This window comes from Phallusia mammillata, chromosome 7, assembly GCF_965637545.1.
Source record: "Phallusia mammillata chromosome 7, kaPhaMamm4.hap1.1, whole genome shotgun sequence".
NCBI classification, from domain to species: domain Eukaryota; kingdom Metazoa; phylum Chordata; class Ascidiacea; order Phlebobranchia; family Ascidiidae; genus Phallusia; species Phallusia mammillata.
The window spans coordinates 16892755-16909581 of record NC_137258.1 but is presented as its reverse complement, the minus strand read 5'-3'; the positions used below and the strand labels follow the sequence as shown (position 1 = coordinate 16909581).

The 16827-nt window shown below is 36.3% G+C and overlaps 1 protein-coding gene across 2 annotated transcripts; it reads right to left on the bottom strand.

Moving 5' to 3' along the window:
* Positions 1-8401: 8401 nt before the first annotated feature.
* On the bottom strand, positions 8402-14238 carry LOC145239683 (receptor-interacting serine/threonine-protein kinase 3-like). 2 transcript variants are annotated; one of them, XM_080103064.1, is made up of 9 exons: positions 14073-14238; positions 13640-13865; positions 12800-13246; positions 11362-11597; positions 10888-11100; positions 9700-9747; positions 9479-9646; positions 9330-9419; positions 8402-9008 (listed from the first exon to the last, which is right to left on the bottom strand). In XM_080103064.1, exons 3-9 carry the CDS (start codon positions 13222-13224, stop codon positions 8461-8463), a joined length of 1728 nt encoding a protein of 575 aa, XP_079959190.1. In that variant the 5' UTR covers positions 13225-13246; positions 13640-13865; positions 14073-14238; the 3' UTR covers positions 8402-8460. The 2 variants fall into 2 exon arrangements, with proteins under 2 accessions (XP_079959190.1, XP_079959191.1); XM_080103065.1 differs by having other exon boundaries at positions 9479-9640.
* Positions 14239-16827: the final 2589 nt, after the last annotated feature.

Sequence of the window (16827 nt, the reverse complement as noted above, 5' to 3'; positions counted from 1 at the left end):
GTACACAGTTGCTTTTGGGGACACGTACCCGTTAACTTCCCTGATAGCCTTTGTTCGTGTTTAATGAGATTTTCGTAGGTCTATCCCGCTGCTCTAGTTCGTATTCGTTTTTGTGCTCCCACGAAACCATTTCATTGTTCTGAAATAGCCCTACAGTTCAGCAAAATAAGACTTATCCACTATTCAGCATTGTTTTGTCAATTTACAGCAATCAGGAATTGTTAAATTGTATTGTATGTGTTTAAGCCTACCCGCAAGACATGGTTAAAAATGCCTGGAAGAAAATAATTTTGAAAGGTAATAAATGTGGTAAGTTTGGTTATGCATTTTGGAAACTTGTAGGAATATAATTATAAAACTGACATTGCCTTGTATATGTGAAGGTGAAGATGTAAACACAGCCAAGGTTGTATTTAGGAGTTTAAAAAATATAAACGGAAAAAGGATAGCAAACATTGGTTTCTTTTATTTCTAAAAACTTTACAAAATACTTTTAACAGGAAAGCATGAAACACCAGTAAAAAAGAGGTTTAGTCTAGGTCATCACTCTAAAAACTGGCTGATGCTGTAAAACATTGTGTTACCTATCTTGGAACACTGGAAATAAAGTTATTTTTTCATTGTAAAAGTATAATTTCTGCCAATATACACATTAACAAACAGATAGACAAATGTTTACTCATCTGTTTGTTTTCAGATACAACTGATCAGTTTGTGCCACGCTGGCCTTTTCTCTAGAGTCTAGAAGGATTGATGGAAAGAAATATTGTTAATGGTTTATGAAGCAGAAGAAGGCTGATTATATAATTGTTTTTAGTTCTACATGTTTGTGTGGTTTATGTTTAGATGAATTAACTTTTTGGCAAGCTTGGTTTGTTAAAACTGCATTTAACCTTTTTGCAACACATTTATTTGGAACTAACAAGTTTGCTTATTTCATGATGTCATGGTTTATAACTCTTGCAAATAAAACAAATCGGAGCATTTTAAACTGTTTATTGGTAGCAAAACACATGTTAATTTTGCCAAAGGAAACTTCCTTAATCACTATTATAAGTATACCAGACAGAACTAAATTCAAATTATAATAAATAATAAGGATAGAAAGAATAACCTTTATCTATATTTACCCATACGGTACAGCCAAACATTGATCATATGAAAAGCACATGTAAAAGAGATCCCAGTAAAAGTGCGGCTGTGTGAGCCGGAGCGCCAGCGCGCGAGCTCGAGTTTTGTGTCTGTGTGGACGTCACTGCGCCAGCGGGGCAGCTCATGGGCGTACGCTAAGCTCGCGAGAAATCCGCCCCCCACACGGGCAATGGGGAGTGAGTGAAAAATGGCGATAAATTTTGTTTTAACCAATTTTGTAGCAATTTTTGACATGATTTGTAGTTTAATAGGACGCATGTATTCCAGTGTGTTATAACCAATAAATATGCATAGATTGACTGTGAGGTGTATGTATGTGTACTGGGAAGTAAAACGTTTTTTAAGTTAGCGTTGAAATAAGTCTTTACTGAGTTGTAACAAATGTTTTAGTGCAATATTTACATGCGTCTGCTAGGCTTTCAGTTGTGGAGTAACCGTGTTTGTTAAAGAACTATTGGCTTTTTCTAATTTTAATCCCTTTTATTGCTTTCTGTAGACACTGAAGATGCTTTTTTAGCAAAATATATTTGTTTTTTAAAAGATTGTCAACTGATTTCAGCCTGGAAATAAAGATTTCCCAAACTTGTGATATATATAATATGAAAGGTGGAAATTGTAACGTATTAATTTTGAGTTTTATTAATTTGCGTTTGTTTTATGGAATTTCCATCAGTAAAATGTTTGTTCCCGTTGTTTACTAGCAACGAACCGTTGGAATTTGAATGGCCCTTTTGGAATCTAGCCCAACGACCTACATAACGTTTGTTCACTGACGTCCCTTTTGTATAGACTGCAGCAACGATCATTGTTCCCTTGGTAACTACTTATTGTGTACTCATTCGTTCCCTGGTTCTACTTATTCCCTTGGTAACAACCCATTGTGTAGAAGTGTTTGCTTTATTCAGATAGCGTTGGTTTCGTAAGCGCATTTGTTAGACAGTTTGACAGCTGATACGCTGGACGCTACTGGACAATAAGTTCTGAGCGTTGGCACCCACGTGTTAAGCGTTGCTATAGGTTATACCGGAAATTATTGACGGTTTGTCTAGATCTATATATACGTAGTAAGTTAGGCCGAGCGTTATTCCATTCTACTTCCAGTCTAATTCTACTTGTACTACTATTCTGTTGTACTGCATTGAATTGATGTACGTGGATTCGCTCTGAGTAGAATTGAATAAACTACAAAACAATCAACTTCTGGAGCAATTAATATCCAATCTGAACACGCAAAGGCTGTAAGACCTTCAATCTTACAAAATCGTTGCAACAATGGCAATAGAACACGGAATGATTCCCAGAATCAATTTATCAGGATTTATTTCGTTCCTCCATATTTAAGACATAATTCCAACAACAATGGCTTTTTCCTTCACACATGATGATGTGATACTTCTTTTAACATCATCTTGTGCTGGTCCAAACTGCTGTTTTTAATTGTCACCAAAGCCTTGGAACTAAAATGTGACTGTTTAAAAGTTTGTTGTAGTAGGTTCAACATTATTTTGCTTGTATGCTACCAACGGTATACTCAGTATTCTAAAAAAAATTAGCTTATTTCATGTAACCTTTTCAGTTTGCAACCAACATGTGTAGAATAAATTTTTGTTAAAATGTTTTGAATTCTCAAACTTAACTAAACTCTAAAATCTCAAAGAGATACGTATCCTGTGCATAAATGCAATGTACACAAATGCAATTAAGACCTCACGCCCAAAATAGATGTCTTTTTATATACTATTTTAGTCAGAATCATGAGATAATGTTTTATTTCCATCCAATGAGCAATTTTCTGCAAAAAACATGCGTAACGCAACACTCCAACACTTAAATTCTTTCTTGCAAAACAGGAATGAAAGCAATGATTACAAATGCACTATATATCCAAGTTTATACAGATATCCTGCATTTGTTGTCAGATGCATTACTATTATTGGTGATCCCTTTATAACAGATATAGTGCATTCACCACATAAAAAAACTCAATGTTGTTTATTAAGTTTAAATTGTGCAGCATATCATGTTTTAGGCTATGTGTCAGAAATGATTACAAAACATACACAGTGCAATATATAGAACAGTAGGCTATACACACACAAAATATATGTTAGACATGGACGCATCTGGTGACATTAGATATCAAATGGGTCAATCGATTATTTAACAACTCATATTCATCCCCATGGAAGCTCTCAAGACCTCGGTCGGGAGCGCAAGCAAATTTAACTCGTGGTTAAGCAGCAGTGTGTCTCCCAACTCAAAACTCATGCAATCAACCCCCTTACGAAGATTAAGAAACGCAGTCTCTGCTTGCAAAAAGTTAGCAAAAACACAAATTTCCCCGCTAAAGTTTATAGACCCCTTTGGTTAAATAAGGAAGTCCGATCACGCCTAAAACCCATTTACATACCACCCCTTGTCGGCGCTGGTATTTACAGCCACCTTGACCTACTTCACGATGGTGGTGATTACATTACATACGACGAACTTGCCAATAAATTTAACTTTAATCCAACAGATCAAGATTTCACCAATTTTATCAAATGAGTCGCCGCAATCCCAGACCAGTGGGATACAAACGACCGACAACGAGTAACTAAACTAAACCACCTTGGTTGCACACCATAGCCCTGCTCGGCACAGTTAAAGAAACTTACACCTTCGTTTTTCATTTGTTTTTACACTTGCAAAGTTGTCGCCCTATATTGGGGCTTGGAACCAATTACAAACTATAAAACCAGAATGTAGCGTTATTTTTATTTGGAACCCATACGTACAGTTCTGTTACACCATTGTTAAATTGTACTTTTCTATGTGACCGGTTTGTAACATACCAATGTAAATGTGCACAAAACAAACCTATTTATTAACGCATTGAAAATAACGTGCAGAGTGCTTAGTTAAGTGGCAAACACATAAATTGTCTGATTTTTTTTTAAACTGGTGAAGTTTAACTCGAATTTGACGTCCAAATCTAATGAAACTTTTGTTTCATAACATTTGAGCGTTATAATGCACAATGAATGCATATATTGAAAGATAACATTAAATCAGGCAATTTAGCTTGTAATATTAATTTCATCTTGAATTGTTCTAGTTAAACCATTCATCTTAAATTGTTCTTTCTAGCTACCATTCATCTTAAATTGTTCTAGTTAATAAAAAAACGTTTATAACGTTTGATCAATGATCCTAATTTTTGACTCGAGAATCTTGACGTAGTTCTGACCAGCAGCCAAATCCGACACAATATTTACAATTGACAGGCACTAAATTTTTAGCGACGTGCTTCTAAAAGTATTAAGCCTCCATCTTGTCACTATCATAAAACCTATTTTCTTGGGGTAATAATATTACGTCCTGCCACTCTAGATATTTTATAGCTAGATCTAGATAGTTTTGGTTAAGCCTAGATGTAAAATTTAGGATCTAGATCAGGGGTGGGCAACATACGGCCCGCGGGCCGGATCCGGCCCGCGACGGGATTTTGAGCGGCCCGCGGACAGTTTCCGGTCTTACATAATAATGTGGCCCGCGGCCACAGCCTGCCGCAATCCCCCATTACTTGCTTACTACGTCAAATTACAGTTGTAACGCACAGTAACGCTCCCCAATAGCATAAAAATTTCCCGCCATTGTTACCATTGCACCATACGTCCATTGTTACGACATAACTACCAACCTTGTGTGTGTCCTACTTTAACGGTTTTCTTTGTTTCCACACGTATAGCCTAGTTCAGGGGTGGGGAACCTGCGGCCTAAAGGCCACACGAGGCCTTTTAGGGCACTAAGTGCGGCTTTCGATGGCAAAATACATTTTTAAGATGTTGATATAACCGACTGCACCAGGCGCTGAAAAAAAATAGACAGAAACGTATTTTTGACTTTATTGCAGATTATTTTTTGATTAGTTCCAGGGCAGCGGTTTTCAAACAAGACCCATGTGGTCCCATAGTGGTACATAAAGCGATTTCCATAGTTAGGACTACCAAAAACTCCAGGTTCAGCAATTTCTAGGTTAAATAAATCCTGAATGTTGTAGTGAAGATGAAAATGTAGTGAGAGGAATTTTAATTAGCTGAGACCGTAAGTCCTACAAACTACGAGGAAATAGCAAAACGACCATTCTGTAAGTCAAAAAGTTTGAACATCACTGCCCTTGGCCTGGAAAATAGTCTATGCGGCCTACACGAGTGTCGATAAATCGTTTGGTAGCCTTTATAAACAAAAAGGTTCCCCACCCCTGGTTTATGTGGTCAAAAATCCGTTTCAAATCACTGGATAAATACGCGATTAATGTATCGATTCAGGAATCCGGCCCGCCAAGTACTTCATTTTCCCATATCAGGCCCGCCGACTGGAGAAGTTGCCCGCCCCTGATCTAGATGTTAGCTATAAAATCTGTTTTTACCGTTTGTAAAGACTGTAGGAACCGTGCTAATACAAATGTTTCGCCTGTAGCAGACCAAGTAGATAAAATGCTATATTTCAAACGAATTGCACGTTACACTTTAGAACGCTGCATTGAAGCAGCGCTTTCAGCTATAATATAATGAATAAACGCAAACGGTTTCAGCAAACACTTCACACGAATCGCGACAGGTATTTTTTTTGCACGCTGCATTAAAGCAGCGTTTGCAGTCAAATAAAGAACAAACGTAAAATAATTTATGAAACGGATATTCATACGATGTTCAGGTACATGTTTTGCTTGTATGGGTGAAGTCATATTCTATTTTTGGGACATTTTGCCTTGTATTTCGCAGTTATATATATGTCCGTTCCCACTGACGTTTATGTGCCGGTTTACGAGAAGATTCTAATTTGGACTTTGTCCAGTTAAAAGTAACATTAACAAACGTAATTATGAGCAAGAAAAGAAGTTTACTGTTGCATTGTGGGACTATAAAAAGCGCTGTTTTTCGCATTGAAATCAGAAAGAAATTTGGAATTGTGAAACGATAAATGTCGTGTGATTACTCAGAATAAAATAGTGAAGGGATAACCTTGCATTATGTTTCAGCTAATTTAAAATATAGGATGTCTCAAATTAATACTGCAGTGCAATTAAGAAGAACAGCAAGAATTTCTGCAAGATCTAAACCATTCCGTATTCTAAGAGTCGTCGCTGACAGCAGTACTCAGTCCGATCCGATAGCAGCGACAAGTGCAAACCGGCCAGGACCATTGTCTGAGTTAGTTCGCGACGAAGAGAGTTTCGACGAATACTATTTGAGGTGCTCACTGAACAACGCAATTGGCATAGACGAGTTTCTCAAACCAACATCGCACGACCTGATTCGAGTAGTACGTGAACGACTGCAGCAAACCAGAGCAGTAGTCTACAAGAATACGATCCTGAGCACCAACTTGGATCACCTGCAATGAAGAGACGAAGTGTTAATCGTGAGGAAGGCTCTGCGTTTCCACCAGAGAGTTGATCGTCGTCATCTGGGTTGGATCACGTTGCGCAAGGCAGCACCTACTATCGGCTTTTGGGCTCCGCAACCATGTGAACCACCAATCGTCATAGACCTGGACATTCCCTGCGATCGTTCGAAGGACTATTCCCGATTGCGAGGAGGAGACAGCCCCACAGACCCAGATATCCACACAAGTCTCAACGCTATCACTGTATCAGGAAACGTAGACTGATGAAAAGGAAGAAATAAGCTTCTTTAACATCTAATATAGAGCAATTTATATTAAAAACCTTCATATGTGTTGTTGTTTGGCTAATATATTACAATAAATTGGATTGTTTTATGCTTAGATACGTGTTTTGGTGTTTTGTTTTTCAATCTAGATGTTTCTAGATATGTTTTGAAGCAAAACTAGATGTTTTCATTCAAACAAAAGTGGCAGCCCTGACTACGTCTGCTATCATGGGCGCCTCAGCAGGGGACAAGATGGGGCACGTGCAGGTTCGTCATTGTAAATCCTACTTCCGTTGAAAAGTATTTGCCAACCTACCACATACTTCAGTGATGGTTAATATTGTGTTTATTGTATTATTTTGCTACTTTGGGATTGGCAAGAATGAGTAGCACTGTCAGATGATTTTTGTTCTAAAATACCGTTTATCGAACGGTGATGTGACGATAGTTTTGCCCTCCCCTGTATTTTTTCGTGCGGACGCTCATAATTGCTATTGTTAATCGCAAACCGTAGCCACAGACAGAACAGCTCTCTTGGAAGTCATCGCCAACTGTAGCCTACTTAGACAATGGTTTAGTGTGTTTGTCCTTCATAATAAATTAAGCATGTATGATAGCCTTACTTTGATCTTAGTGGAGTTAGATCGTGCTACTTTCTCTCTTTTAATAACTTAACGTTACATTGTAATAACACTGCAATTCCATCGCATAATATCCTTAGTTAAAATTGTTTACAAACTGCACTGTCGTGGTGTTGTAGAGTTTGCACTGTCAGTGAACTTTTGATTTTACACCTTGTAGCCTAATTTAGACTGCTGTAAATGGCCTTGTAGTGAATCATAAACCGTCCAGTGAGTGAGATAATTAGGTTGATGGCGTGACGCTCAACACACCTTAAAACGTGCAAAGTTTTGGTAGGTCCCAAGTCATTTTCACGGCAGCTGCAGGTTAGGTGCAGCTCTTGCTTCAGTTTTGCTTTAGATACTTCATGTATCTTTCGTTTACACAAATGTGTTGAACACTTTTCGTTGAGTCTTAGCTGCAGTTTTTGGCAGTGATGTTTAATTAGCCTTTTTCTCTTCTCAGAATAGGCCAGATTTTTGCCCTTCTGCAAGACTTTGCACATTCTTTCGCTCGAGTTAGATTGGCCTACAGCCATATTTTAACTTTACTTTTTGTACAATAATGCGTAATTTAACTACTTGAATTCTTCTTACGTCAAAGTTTTGTTCAAAAAAAGTTTTTTAAAGTCAAAATTTACAATTTGTAGGTCAAAATTTTTCGTTTTTTCGTTTGAAAAAAAATTGCCCTAGTTATGACATATAACTTAACTATACACATAGCACAATTTAAAATGCAGCATGTGGTTAAACTTTGGTGACTGGTTATATATGTGAGTGGTTCACACATACCGGGAACTTTTTTTGGAAAATAACGTTTTTGAAAAACAGTGCAGTTAAATCTACAGTGCATAGAAATATCTAAAATCAGTGCCAGTTTCAATTGCATAATGAACACCAATAAAAAATATGTGAAGAGTGAAATGTAAGTAAAAGTGCATAACAATTAAGAAAAAACAACTGATTGCAACATTTTAGACTCTTAACATCACATTGTGATTTAATGACTTTGATTTAAAACCACTAAAATATTACAGGTACACTAGTTTATTCCAAAGTTTTACACAACGGTGTTCTACTGATTCCTGAAATTTCTTTCTTTCGTTCCACCGAAATTTCCACTCCCTGACAGCATCATATTGATCTAGTGCTTCACCACATAATTTAAGAGCATAAGATACATTTCCCATCTTTTCAACAGCCAGTGACATTAGCAAAAAGCTGTCTCCAACCAGCCATGTATCTCGTTGGTCTGTGGAGTTGAGATTGGTCATCATGTTTAGAGCTTTTTCAGCAGCTTTCAAAGATTTTTGGTAACTTTTGTCATATGAATACAATGAGGCATTTAAAACTTGAAATCTGGCATCATATTGCAAAACAATGTGAGGATAGTAAAAGCCACTGTGAACCACTCCACTGTAACATTTTGTATAGTGTTGCTTTAGTGTTTGTTTTTGTGCTCTGATTGTTTCATCTTCCTGGAAATTACTGAGATGAAAGTACACCTGGGATGCATTGATTGCAATTTGAAAGTAGTTTTCAGCATTTCCCTGCGAAGTGTTAAATCTTCTCCAAAGAGCTGCAAAACATTTTTTTTTGGAAAAAATGTAATTTTAAATTACTTCATAAATATTATTAGTTTAAATGTAGCGACGTGTGACAAAAACAGACATAAGGCAAACCTTGTGAATATAGAAAAATACTTTTACTAATAGCACAAACACAATTTATTCAACATTATATTTCAACTTAACACTGTGTTTACATAAATAATTTGGCATCATATTCATATTTTGTGTTATTCTGGAATAGTATTATTTAAATGGTTAAAACTTATTATGAATTTGTGCAAATGATCTCTAAATATTAAAAAACACTGCTTGAAATTTTAAACACACACCATTAACACGATTTTCATCCATTGCCATATTTTGTTTCATATTGTTTAAATCTCTCTTTATAGCAGTTTGCCTGTCCAAAGCAGTTTTGTCTGTTACACAAATGTAAATGTAATCCAACTGTTCTCAACTTGTTTATTAAGTCACAAACCATTAATGTCAACATCATGTGGAAAAGTAAAACTTCTTTCCTTGTTTGGCACTACGTTTGAGTAGTATGACACAAAACATGCAAAGTTAATGGCAACTATTACTGCAAGACATGAAATGGCTTTCCACCAATAACTGATTCCTTGTTGCTCTGATGATTTGTCTGCAACTTAAAAAAGTCAATTATTGACCATAAATGAGTCTGGAGCAGTGGTTCTTTACCTTTTTTGTTGTCGGGGCCAAAAGGTAGTTTTTCAAGTGTACAAGGTCCTAAAAAAAGATAGTGTTTATATATGCTGCATTGTAAACTTAAAAAAAACTCAATTTCAAAACATCAATTTTTTGGGTACTATGGCTTGGAATTTTCGCTTGTAAAAAGTATTCTTTACTTTTTGGGGGCAGCATTTTAATCAACCTTCACAGTCCCTAAATCTCAACGAAGTTGTATACTGAAGCAGTCAATGCAACAAAGAAATGTCTTTTAGTGTACCAAGCTTGAAACAAAGGATTATAAATGCCATCGTTCATGTGTGTTGTGATGTCACAATGGAGGCCACAAAAGTATTTTTTCCTGATCCAAATACTTGATAAACAATTTGAACTTGTATGGAATGTAATGATAGTTTAGAAACTTAAAAATACTGTACTGTTGGTTAATGTTAATAAAAGCGTTTGCCCCCACAGACCCCCTAAAACCATCTTGCAGGCCCTTGGGGATCGTTGCGACCCCCAGGTAGGAAACCACTGTTCTGGAGTGTAAGTTGCTATTACACATATGGTCTGTCTAATTTCTCCCAGCAAGTAATAATTATGTCCTATTCAGGAAGACAGTTAGAGCTGCAAGCTTAAACACAAGAATAAATAAATTGCTTAAATAAAAAATACAGCTTTTTGCCAATGTCAAAACTGTGAGTGGCTTAGTACATTTTGCCAAATACACTATGACCTAAACATTTTTTACTGCCCAATTTTGTTTTATATTGGGTCCTATACTTGCAACATATTTTTAAACATTTATTTCTACACACATGGCAAGTTGTACATAACGTATTTTAAAAGATCATAAAGCTTGGTGCTACAAGTTGAAACAGGTGACCAATGTTCTGCTCAAATGATCATGTTGTATAAGCACAAACTATCCAAATCTTTAAAATTGCATATTCTACAAACCAGACTAATATTATCCAGCTCAGTCATTTTGAGGTTAGTGGAGTAAACCTATTTAGGCACTTTTAAAAAACTAAACTACTACAAAACCTGTCTGTTTAATGGTTGCTTTTTAAACCAGCATGCTTAACAAATTGTCTTACAAATACAGCATGCAGGGAAGCCATAGTTCTGATCTCTAGTCTAAGATATTCTGATTAACAGACACTAATAAAATTATGTCTTGGATCCATGTAAACTTACTGATTTTTTTTACATTTAAAGTTTCCTCCAAACATGCTTCTTTAAAAGGATCTGAAAATTTGTCCAAGCTAATATCTCGTTTTGGTGATTCCTTTTGTTTGTTGGTTTGTTTGCATTTTGCAAGAAATGTTTGCACCTTTAAAATCTGCTTTTCCAGGTTGTTCATTTGATTTCCAAACAGCTTGTTAAAAGTAAAACTAAGACTTTCTTCAGCTAAAAATCAGTTAAAGTTTAGAACACAGAATACGGTTCTTTTACTGTGAAATATTAAATTACGCTTAATGCATGTTTTAGGAATTTGTCCCATGTGATTAAATTAAATAACAATGTATATTAATTAAGGTTGATTGTTCAACATACATTTTTAGAATTAAAAACTAACAAACATTATGTGTTTAAGAAAAATAGTAATTGAATTACACATAAGATGAAAAACAAGGGTGCTTCTGTTTCTAATGGAAGTGACAAAACTACCTTGTTTACTACTCTGACGCTTTTCAGGACTCTGATCCCAGCAATTTATCATCATGTCTTTCAACAGAATGAAAATGTCTATTTCATTGTCCTGCAACTTTTTCAGTTCATTTTCAATGTTTTTAAGCTGAGGACGTTCCCCTCTTCTAATAAGTGTCATAAGCATATCTGGGTGACACTGAGCCCCTTTATACACTTGACACCTTGTTAAAACTTCATAGATAATCATCGACAAACTGCAAAACAAACATGTTTTTAACACCCTCACTAGATTATTTATTCTGTTATTTGGCACATGGAAAAACATTTGTTGCTGAAAATAACGACGTTGTGTATCACTAGCTATGCTGGTGCAAAATTGGTACACTAAAACTATTTTGTCTTAAAATATTTCATCATAACTAAAACAAAACATTTATGCACCCACCATCAAACTATTTTCCAGGGAATTACCGTGTACTGCAAGAGAAAAAAGCGCACTAAATGTGTTACATGTACATGTAAAATTTTGTTTATACTACTGAAGCTAAAACATAATGTTGTGTTAAATGATGTTTTTGTCAAACAGATTGCACGTTAGTGTGTTGAGCGTTTGGTTGTACTAATTTTTTAGGTTTAGTATATTAAGAATGTCCATTTGACTTCCTGTTAAGCATGGGCGGTAGATGCACTAGATAAAAAACTGAAACATACTTATTTTTGCAAGCAGAAAGGAATGGGACTGTAAACACAAGTGTAGGTGAATTAACAACATTATTTTTTCAATTAGGAAAAACATAACAATCTAAAGCCAAAAATGAATTCACTAAACTTGACTTAAGGTATGTTTGCATTACCAATAAAAGCAAAGATGTACAAAACTCTCCAATTATCAATAACAGTTTAACCTAAAGCTATGGCTAAGTGTATTTCCAGTGTAAGAAAAATATGGTAGCTATAGCCAGCATGTCGATGCCAAACCTGAGTTTATGCTGTTAAATAGTCATCTTTAACCAGTTTTCACAATTTGTATATGTTGACCTGCAGTAACCTTTCAAATATATGGCAGCTGCTGCTGCAGCATAACCAAAGAAATTTTTCAATTTCAGTTTTTGTAATCAGAAATATAACAGAAATCTATTTAAAGTTGTTTTCATTACTTTTTGACCTAGCAGTTCAACCCAAGGCCCTGACAATGTACTATAAAAAAAACTTTTTAACACAAACTTTATTTAAACAAAATGTGTGTGGAACCCATTCGCTTCTAGTTGCAGAAACCGTTTTATCGTTTGTTGCTGTGCAAAGAAAAAAAACACCCTTAAAATTACATGATGTTAATAACCCCAGCAGGTATAGTTGATGCTGTATGTTGATTGATAACCATTGAGTTGATTGTAGTTGATACAAATTGGCAACATAAAGAAAAAACTTTCTAGTTTAATCTGTATTGCAATTTTACCTGTACATGTCTTGTGCAGGTGCAGGATTTTTACCATCATATTCAGGGGCAACATATAGCACTGTATACTGCTGTGATGGAGGGACTTCAGTGGTTGTACTTAAATACTGACTTGACTGGATTAAATTAGTTGATCCAAAATCCCCAATTTTTATAGAAACAATTTTATCAATAAAGATATTTTGGGGTTTTAAATCACAATGACAGTATTTTTTGTGATTATTGCCAAAGTGCAAATAGGCAAGTGCTGAAACAATCTCTTTCACCATTCGTAAACGTAGACCATATCCAATACTCAAATCTGATTTTTCCAGAAGACCATTCAAATTTCCATGTTCCATGTACTCAAGCACCAATGCATAATGTAAATTCCAATTGGTGTAACCAAAAATTTTCACAATGTTTTGATGTTGAATTTTTATCATCACATTAGCTTCTCGGTGTATACTGCGACAATAGAATGTTGTAAAAACCAGGAGGTCCTATATAATGCTAATTTATATTTAACATTATATTGGTCTTATTTATCAATTTTATATGCATACATACAACCTAATAACATGATTGTTTTTGTAAGCAAAAATGATTGGCCCTCCATAAGACGATGGGTATTTAACAATTAGTAACGGTATCAATATGATATAAATATTTCTGATATCAAAGGACAAGTTAGCTTCAGGGAAGGAGACCCCTGGATATACCTTGATTATTGATTTTAGAAAGTTAGCTTTAAAATGTAGTTCATATGTTACAAAGAAACTTGAGCTTTAACAATACCTATAGTTTAGCATTGTCTGCATGAAAATCATCACAAAAAACAAGAGTAAATTGTGCACTAACCAATTTAACTGTTTTTCCTGTTCTTCAATTGTTCATCCCACTGTAAAACATTTTGCAACAACTTCACCATGTTTAGTGCTGTAACATATTCGGACAGCTCCGAATGATCCACATCCAATGTAATCTGAAACTGTCCTGCTGGTTTTCAGACTATTTGCACTAATTCTCTTAATGATTTTCGAAAAAGCATTTCTTCTCTTTTTGCCCGTGAGTGGCATAGTTTGACCTGAAAAAAAAAAAAACGGAAAAGGACGTTAAAACACTGTCCAAAAGTGGATTTCATACATTTAAAAACTATCTAACACCATAATACTCAAGACTTGTTGTTACTTGGTCACAATAAATATTTGTGATGAAACCGGTTAATCAGACGATTCAGACCGTTAGTAAATCACAAAACGTTGCCCCAGAAAATGGTACAAATGGAACAAACTTCAGTTGCTGCAGCTGCATCCGGCAATGTTTGTGCTCTCTCCAAACTGTACGATGGCGAGTAGATTCACACAGCGTTTTGTGTAATACAACAAAAGACGCAACAAACAAACAATGCAGACGCGTAACGCGTCACCACCGCTGTGCCTGTGACACAAAGCGGAAAACGCGGGTAGCCTACACTCAAAGAAGAAAAAACGGAAAAACAGGAAATCAACACCAAAAGCAGAAAAGAAAGAAAAAGCAGAAAAAAAGAGATTTTTTGTTTTCTAACAGAGGGAAATAATTGCATCTAATCCAAAATATACAGGTCCGCTTGGATCGCTTGCGGTGCACCTATACATCGCTTGGTGCACGTTCATATCACTTGATGAACCTTTATTTCGCTTGGTGCAGTTTTATACACACGCCAATACACATTTACCTACAGTTCCATCAGTTAAATTTATGTTCAGTGTTTTTTTTAATATACTTTAAATGTTAATAATATTGCGATGAAAACCATTTACGTTGAGTGTTGCGACTTTAATATTACCATATAGAGTTTAGTTTTTAGTTTTTTATCTTATTTTTGTTGTTGCTACTAGTGATGCACCGAAGTTTCGGTTGGCCGAAACATTTCGGCCGAATTCGCTGTTTTCCAATGTTCCGGTTTCGGCCCGAACTTTTTTGAAAATTCGGCCGAAACCGAACTTTTTTATTGTATGGAATTAAGGCCCTAAATTTCATTTACGCCCATACGAAACATCATTAATTAACTATTTGTTGTATCTATGAAATACCAGCAACGTTGTCTGCAAAATATTAGATGTTTAGCAAAGTTTACCCAGTGTGAAAGTAATTTTAGTTTGTCAAAATTGAGTTCACTCGCATCAACAACACAATTAAGGTTTAGTTGAAACCATCCAAAAAACGGGGATTTTAGGTTCGGTCTGATTCGGCCGAAACTATTCGGCCTCATGGCCGAATATTCGGTTTCGGCCCGAACCTTTTTAGGCGGGTTCGGTGCATCACTAGTTGCTACTAGAGATGTACCGAATATTCGGTTTGCCGAATTATTCGGCCGAATCGGCCACTTTTGCAAAGATTCGGTTTCGGCCGAATAATTTGTTGCGATTCGGCCGAAACCGAATCTTTTACGAACACATATTTAAAGCGTTAAACGTGACTTTTCTGCTTACTCCCAACGAAAATCGCGCCAATCATTATATTTTTTAACATATTATCGTTATTCCCACTGCAGACAACTAACCAGTAATTAAGTTTCGGGTTGGCAGTCATGTTTAGGCAGTGTTAAACCCAACAGAACTGAAATAAGGACGAAACACAACCATTTTGCACTAATTGCCTGGTAGATAAACATTTTTTTCACGTCAAACGCGTAGCGTACGACTCGCGTGACGTCATAAATGATTCGGTTGATTCGGCCGAATTTATTCGACAAAACCACCGAATATTCGGTTTCGGCCGAATCGAAATTTCGCCGATTCGGTACATCACTAGTTGCTACTGCTGTGTTTAGTAAACACTGTTTACGTATTGTACCTGTGTTTCGTCTTTATCTTCGTCTTGTTCTTCTTCTTTGTGCCCTTACTTGGGTTCCAAAGTTTCTTTATCTTCTTGGGGTAGGGACGAGTACTTTTCAGTGCTTATGGTTATGTGGCTCTGTGGATTCAGTGTTTGTAACGGTGTTGGTTGTGAAGTGTTTGGGCTATCGTAGTTTGATGAGCCAGAAGGGTTTTCAAAATCGAGCCTTTTTTGAATGACCAAAGACAGAGAGAGTTTTTGAGACTTATCAGCAGAATAGCTTGTATTGCAGAGGTTGATTTCGATTTTGAGGTTGATATTGTTCCTGTGGATTCGTCTGATTGTGGTTTTTATTGCTTGTTTGTGTTTCTGCATCGAGGTTGATTGTTTTTGTAGAACCCGCGTTTCATGGTTATAAGTGGCTGGTCCAGTGACCCCGTGTCTTGCAATATTGGCACCAGGCCCAAAATACTCCCCCGGATTTTTTGGCAGCCAATAACCTTAGTTTCGCTTTAAGATATTGTCCATTTTTGCGTTTCAAGGAACAGATATCCGTTACATCAATTTTGAAAGTTTTTATGTGTGAGAAACACGCTTTTAATGTACCCCCATTCATTCATTCATTCAAAGTAGCTGATTATCACGAGCCTCCAGTCTCTCTTTTGACCAAATAAAGCGTTAAGCGGGTGAGGGGTTTTTGCTCTTCCGGGGTTCTCAAAAATTAGCCTAACTATACGCAATCTACACACACTCTACTAATGAAACTAAAAATTTTGACGGTTAGGGCTTTTAGGTTTGTAGTTAAAATGACCCTATAATTAAATCTTAAATAGGCTACCCCTTTGAGACATTGATATTCTAATGAGTGTATAAGGTGGTAGTTGACGGTAAGGTGGCTACTGTACACTGTGTGGTAAGAATATTAGGCCAAAAGGGAGATGGAATTCGGGCGGTGTTTTAAATAAAAACCCTTACCCCAACCCCAACTGTGAACATTTGAAAGGTTTTAGAGTGGGTCACGTCTAAAACTGCGGGCCCGCTTGGCCCAGCACTTGGCCCGTTTTTCCCTGCGAGAGACGGACCAAGCAATGGGTATTGTGGGCCCGCAGTTTTTCCTTGCAAGAGACGCGACAACCACAGGATATTGTGGGCCCGCAGTTTTTATACTTGCAAGAGACGCGACAAGCACTGGATATAGCGGGCCCGCAGTTTTTATACTTGCAAGAGAC